Source organism: Austrofundulus limnaeus, unplaced genomic scaffold (assembly GCF_001266775.1).
Source record: "Austrofundulus limnaeus strain Quisiro unplaced genomic scaffold, Austrofundulus_limnaeus-1.0 Scaffold222, whole genome shotgun sequence".
Classification (NCBI taxonomy): domain Eukaryota; kingdom Metazoa; phylum Chordata; class Actinopteri; order Cyprinodontiformes; family Rivulidae; genus Austrofundulus; species Austrofundulus limnaeus.
The window spans coordinates 36,664-44,047 of record NW_013952624.1 but is presented as its reverse complement, the minus strand read 5'-3'; the positions used below and the strand labels follow the sequence as shown (position 1 = coordinate 44,047).

The 7,384-nt window shown below is 37.4% G+C and overlaps 1 protein-coding gene across 2 annotated transcripts in view; it reads left to right on the top strand.

The window, feature by feature from the left end:
- ylpm1 (YLP motif containing 1) overlaps positions 1-7,384 on the top strand; it is a gene marked incomplete at its 5' end in the record, with an annotated part of 31,883 nt that overhangs the window by 14,274 nt on the left and 10,225 nt on the right. For both annotated transcript variants that reach the window (XM_014019451.1, XM_014019450.1), the window contains 8 exon segments: positions 357-499; positions 625-770; positions 863-925; positions 1,051-1,170; positions 1,263-1,439; positions 1,517-1,600; positions 1,704-1,787; positions 1,870-1,944. In XM_014019451.1, coding sequence (XP_013874905.1) covers positions 357-499; positions 625-770; positions 863-925; positions 1,051-1,170; positions 1,263-1,439; positions 1,517-1,600; positions 1,704-1,787; positions 1,870-1,944 — 892 coding nt within the window.

Here is a 7,384-nt window from a genome sequence, read left to right as displayed (position 1 = left end):
TATATATATAATGGGGAGCTAAAAATATATTGTCTTATATGTATTAGCTCAAGAGCTAACATGAAAGCTAAAAGGCTAAAGCTAAGGCAAGCCTTACATGAAGCAGTACTGTTGTTCTCCATCTTCATTTTCTGTTGCAGATAAATAACACGGTGTCGTGTTTGTGACAATATATTTTTTAATTTATAAAAACTAAACAGTGCTCTTTTTATAATTGAAGTAGATCTTTAGTTAATAATTTCTAATGTTACTAGTCAGAGTTCACTTTAAAGCACACATTTTATAGTTGGGAAAAAAATACTACATCACATTTAGTTATAAGTTGTGATTGAGTTTAATGGTTTTCTTTTGTGTAGGTCTCCATTGGTGTCTGCTCTGCGATCAGGATACAGGGACAGAGAACGAGACAAGGAGCGAAGTGGCAGTCGTGATGCTGAAGATCGTTACGCACGACCTGGCTATGACAGACCTCCATATGAGCGCCCCGGACTTGACCGAGGTGGGTCTGAGCGTTACAGCTCACCTTTCAGTATGTCGACTAGACTTGTATTACTGTTAGGGTGAAACGTGGACAATTAAATTGATCACAAAAAAAATATCTGAATTACATATAATATCACGCAGTGGACAGAAGAGGGTATCCAGAGGACCGAGGGCCTCACCCTGCAGCACCCCTCGCACCACCACCTGCCAAAGTCGAGAAGAAGCCTGAAATCAAGAATATTGAAGATATCCTCAAAACACCTGGGAGAGTATCTCGACCTGAGAGGGTAATATTTGCTTCCTCCTGTTTTAAGTTTGGTAAAAATATTGTGTGTGGGTGTGTGACGTTAGATGCTTACTGGAGGCTTATATTTAACAGATTGTCGTCATAATGAGAGGCCTTCCAGGAAGTGGAAAAAGCCACGTTGCAAAACTCATACGAGTGAGTGTCTGTTTTTGTTCATGTATGTTGTAACGTTAAGAAAATTATACCCTAGTTGCAAAACTTGTATTTATTTGAACCTCATTGTTTGAAATAAATATGTACTTTTTAAATTTTATTTTAAGGACAAAGAAGTTGAATGTGGCGGTGCACCTCCAAGAGTTCTTGTGCTGGATGATTATTTCATGACTGAGGTTGAGAAAGTTCAAAAAGACCCCGACACTGGAAAGAGGGTGAAAACCAGGGTTGGTTCAACTGATGTCATCAGCTATTAAACAACTAAAGCTTGTTTCTATTTCTACTTTCATATTTCTATTTCTCAACAATTATCCTGCAGGTCCTTGAGTATGAGTATGAGCCAAACATGGAGGACACCTACCGGAGCAGCATGCTGAAAACATTTAGGAAAACTCTGGACGACGGCTTCTTCCCCTTCATTATTTTAGACTCCATTAATGACAGGGTTAAACATTTTGATCAGTTCTGGAGTGCAGCCAAAACTAAAGGCTTTGAGGTGAGATGCGCTCATGAATAAGTCAGAACAACACATCCCATTTGATTATGTTAAAGAGTTTTTATTATTATTTCAAGGTGTATGTGGCTGAAATCACTGCTGACACTCAAACATGTGCAAAGAGGAATGTCCATGGACGCACACTAAAGGATATAACTAAGGTTTAAAACATTACTTGATTAACGAAGAGATAATTTCTTATTTATTTATTTATTTTACCAAAACAATGCGTGGGGTATTCTTACTTGATTATTTTGCGTGTAGATGTCCAAAAACTGGGAGTCTTCGCCTCGTCATATGGTGCGCTTGGATGTCCGGTCCCTGCTTCAAGATGCTGCTATAGAAGAGGTGGGGGTCTTTCTAGACTTGGTGAATAATAATAATTATTTTTCAGAGACTGAGCTAAACTGAGGTGTGCTTAAATGTTTAGGTTGAGATGGAAGACTTCAACCCCGAAGAGGAGCCTCAGATACCCAAGAGGGAAGAGGAAGAAGAGGGTGATTTGGTAGGACATGACCTCTTAAACCTCGTAGCTACTTAGCTGCAAGAGTTATTTTCAGTTCTTTGTTTTCTCATTTGACAAACAAGACATATTCATTATTGATGTTTTCATATTTTCTAAATTGGTGTGAAGAGCTAAAGGAAACCTACAGATATTTATTCAGAATTATTCTGATTTGATGTTAAGTTAGTAAAAACCAGGAGACAACAGAAAAAAATGGGTAGAAGTGGAGTATATTAGTTCCTACAGCTGTTACAAAGGAGCAGGGTTCCTGTTTATAGGTTTTACTCTACCTTTAAATTATTTTTAAGATATAAATATTAATTATAAAGACATTTAAACATAAATTGCATATTTAAAAAAATCTGTTATTCTAACACCTTTTTACCCAACAAAATAGAATATATTCAAAATTAAATTTAATAAAATAAACCAATAAAACATTATTAATATAAATATTATTTAACGTTTCCAATGTTAAATTGGATATTTCCAGTGTCCTTAACTATACTACAAGCAATCAAACAAAAAGTGTTTTTAAATGAAAACTGTGTTTTCAACACTGACCTCTGACAAACTGAAAAAAACAAATCTGAAAACCCAAAAGATGAGAGTAAAACAAATTACATACTAAACAGGCATTATGGCATTTCTACATCTTAAAAGATTTTCAAATTGTACCATTTATTTTAATCATACTACTTTTAACTTTTTGTTTGTTTTTTGATCAGCTTTGCTTCACTTATAGTTTGGATCCAAATCTTCTAATAAGTTGATAGTATTTGTTCTCTAAAAGTGCTACAAAGTTAGATTTTGAAATGTTTGCATCATGTGATTTTCATTGATCATGTTAATTCAATAATACGTAATAATTTCTAAGTAGTTATAGTCATGACCTTTTACACTAAATAACACTTTAATCTTGGGAAGTGGTGGTGCAGAGGTTAGAGAAGGTGAACCTGTGACTGGAAGGTCACCGGTTGAACTCTCTAAACGGACGACAAACGTGGGTAGGAAACCCTCGTTTGTCCAACTGCTGCTCCCTGTGTGCTCACACTTGTCATTGAGAAAATGCAGAGAAATAATTTCCCCAATGGAGAATAATAGCCTACATTTACAAGTCATGCCTATTATAACTATTTTCTGTCATCAAAGGCAGTTGAAGTAATTTATGCAAAATATTTGCTTGTGAACTAAACGTAATTTCTTACATTGTTGATGTTCAGAATTTAAACAAACCTTGTTTGACAAATGTATTTACATCAATGAGTTTGGCTAATTCCTTGACAAAAAAGGACATTCTTTTACAGCATATTTGTTTTCATTTTTGGTGCTACTTTAAAGACTGATACTCTCTAGTTCATGCTCTGTTATTCAAATACTTTAAACTAATTGAACATGAACATTTTACAGTTCTGCCCAAATCTTTGGACAATATATTGAGATTTATTGGTGACAATATTACAACAAACATTGCACTTTGAGTCATGTCAAATTTAAAAGCAAAATTTCAAGTTATTAATAAGTACATCATCACTGTAACAGTAACATTTTGTAGGAACATGTTTATTTGTCAACACACTGACTTGTGTGAGAAAGCTGTAGAATTCCAGTCTTTTCTGGAGCTTTGCAGTCATCCACAAACAAAAGTCAAAACTATTATGAAAGTACAGAAAATGATGGCTGAAGGGGGCTGCAGGAGTTCAGTGGTCAGTGCCTCTCTCACGTAATCCTGAGGCTGCGGGGTTTGAGCCCAGGTTACGTTAAGGAGGACATCTGGTGTAAAACAATTGCCAAAAAAAATTTTGTGAGTTCTTTCGCTGTGAACATTAGCAGTCCTGAACCCCTTGTTGAATACCTGTGGGATCAGTTCGGGGGTGCTGTTTGGTCCAACGTGACCAACACAGCCATGTTGGCTAACTTAAAAGAAATGCTGGTTGAAGGATGGCACGCAGTGCAGTGAGATGCCAGAATGTTGTGGCTGTGTGTGGTTCTTCCACATTCTATTGAGACATGTTTGCTAAATGAACAAATTGTTCAGTAGCTTCAATAGGTTTCAGTCACGTGCTTTTGAAGGCGACACAATTTCAAATGGGCAGGAAGTAAAACATCTATGGAGGAAACAGTTATGAGTCTGTATTGTTCAGATTTAGATCAGTTTCAAGACAGTGATACCGGCAATTACAGTGGGGAAAATAAGTATTTAGTCAGTCACCAATTGTACAAGTTCTCCCACTTAAAAAGATGAGAGAGGCCTGTAATTGACATCATAGGTAGACTTCAACTATGAGAGACAAAATGTGAAAAAAAAATTGAGAAAATCATTTTGTCTGACTTTTAAAGAATTTTTTGCAAATAATGGTGGAAAATAAGTATTTGGTCACCTACAAACAAGCAAGATTTCTGGCTGTCACAGACCTGTAACTTCTTTTTTAAGAGGCTCCTCTTTCCCCCACTCATTACCTGTATTAATGGCACCTGTTTGAAGTCGTTAACAGTATAAAAGACACCTGCCCACAACCTCAAACAGTCACACTCCAAACTCCACTATGGTGAAGACGAAAGAGCTGTCGGACGACACCAGAAACCGAATTGTAGACCTGCACCAGGCTGGGAAGACTGAATCTGCAATAGGCAAGCAGCTTGVTGTGAAGAAATCTACTGTGGAAGCGATAATCAGAAAATGGAAGACATACAAGACCACTACTAATCTCCCTCGATCTGGGGCTCCACGCAAGATCTCAGCCCGTGGGGTCAAAATGATCACAAGAACGGTGAGGAAAAATCCCAGAACCACAAGGGGGGATCTAGTGAATGACCTGCAGAAAGCTGGGACCAGTGTTACAAAGGCTACCATCAGCAACACACTACGACGCCAGGGACTCAGATCTTGCAGTGCCAGAGGTGTCCCCCTGCTTAAGCCAGTCCATATCCAGGCACGTCTGAAGTTTGCTAGAGAGCATTTGGATGTTCCAGAAGAGTATTGGGAGAATGTCATATGGTCAGATGAAACCAAAGTAGAACTATTTGGTAAAAACACAACTCGTCGTGTTTGGAGGAAAGTGAATGCGGAGTTGCATCCAAAGAACACCATACCAACTGTGAAGCATGGGGGTGGCAACATCATGCTTTGGGGCTGTTTCTCTGCAAAGGGACCAGGACTACTGGTCCGTGTACATGAAAGAATGAATGGGGCCATGTATTGTGAGATTTTGGGTGCAAACCTCCTTCCATCAGCAAGGGCAATGAAGATGAAACGTGGCTGGGTCTTTCAGCATGACAATGATCCCAAGCACACTGCCAGGGCAACAAAGGAGTGGCTTCGTAAGAAACATTTCAAAGTCCTGGAGTGGCCTAGCCAGTCTCCCGATCTCAACCCCATCGAAAACCTTTGGAGGGAGTTGAAAGTCCGTGTTGCCCGCCGACAGCCCCAAAACATCACTGCTCTAGAGGAGATCTGCATGGAGGAATGGGCCAACATACCAGCAACAGTGTGTGCCAACCTTGTGAAGACTTACAGAAAACGTTTGACCTCTGTCATTGCCAACAAAGGATATACAACAAAGTATTGAGATGAACTTTTGTTATTGAGCAAATACTTATTTTCCACCATTATTTGCAAAAAAATCTTTAAAAGTCAGACAAAATGATTTTCTCAAATTTTTTTTCACATTTTGTCTCTCATAGTTGAGGTCTACTTATGATGTCAATTACAGGCCTCTCTCTCTTTTTAAGTGGGAGAACTTGCACAATTGGTGACTGACTAAATACTTATTTTCCCCACTGTAGTTCACAAAAATGTCAGACGTGGCACGTACTGTATCTCATGAAGATGGATACGTTTTCAACAAAGCCTAAAGATTTGCTGACAATCGAGGCCGTCGATATCACAAAACTGTCTGGTTTTCAGACGTCTTACTGTTAATCGCCAAGTGCCTAATATAAACCAGCAAAAGTTTTTTTGACAAATAACGGCACACAATCTACATCTGTCGACAGTTTGACCTCCATCTCAATCAGCTGCAACTCCATGTTTATCGCCTCATTGTTTTGACTCAAACACTAAAACTGACTAAACTGAACTCATGAAACTACACCCTAACTATAAAATCTCAAAATGCTAAATATAATAGTTCTCATTGCTCACTCCTGATCCTGCAGTCCCTTCATTGTCACCAAACGTTATTCAACTTTTGCCTCATTTTACTTTCCTCTTCCTGTAGATTTTGTGCTGCTTGTCTAATAATTTCAGGCGTCAGTCAGACAGGAGTTTGGGGGTTTTATGTTAGTTCAGCAGGGTGGGGTTGAGACCAGAGGATGGATTGAGGTGGTTTTTTTTCCATGAATGTGCTCTCTTTTGCAGCCTCCTGCTGCAACACGCTTCAAATATAACAAACATAAAAAAGTTCAGTAAATATTTTATTATATTATTTAATTTATTTATAATAATATTTTACATTCAGTCAGAATGATTCAAGCAGCCATAAACTACACAACAAATGGACATTTTTTTCAGAAGGTAGATCTGTGACTTCACTTCCTGCCCTCCATCTGCATTTCGCGCTCTCGCGGTACTGCATTGACGTCACATGAAACCAACCAATTGTCGACATGTTTAGTTTTTCCAGACTTCAAACATTCAATCCAATAAATTACACCAAACCGAATTAAAGGCAGAATAAGCTGTTTGACACTGTTCAACTCACAGATGCATTTTTCTAATAAATGCGGTACCATTTAGGGAAATAAACAGACTTGCCAAAAGTACAAGGTTTATTGCTGAGAAGTAAAGTTACAAAAAAAATCACAAATGTCTTTACTTTTTCTACTTGTCAGGCCATCAAACAAATATTTAATGCCCCGACAGACACATGTTTTCCCCCCGGTATTTAAGACAATGTCTGAGGAAAACTAAAGATGTTTTTATTGTTTTTACTAAATAATTCAAGTTATAAGATAGTTTAGAGCAGGTTGTTAGGTTTAGATATGGGAGATTTATTTTCGTAGCTGTGTATAACCTCATTGTTTGAATTTATGTTAAACAGTGTATCTGCTAAACATGAAATCAAACATTTAAGTTCATTGAAGAAACTTGAACAAAAATTTTTCAAATAATGCATGGCATAGTGCAAATTTGCAAAAATTTGCTGTCACTTTATTTTTAAAATTTGTGTTTCTAAATAGGGCTGTGTATTGGCAAGAATTTGACGATACGATATCATGACAGAGGGGTCACGATACAATATATCCTGATATATTGCGATACTGTAAGCAAGGCCATATATTGCGATTTATTTTCCCAAAAATTCTATTAAATAAAAACCTCTTACAGGGGGAAAAAAATGAAAAACCAAAATTCATTGTCTCAGAAAATACTAATATTACACAGAAATGCTTTTGATACATTAAGCTGTGTTCTGCTTTGTATGTATTTTATTTTATT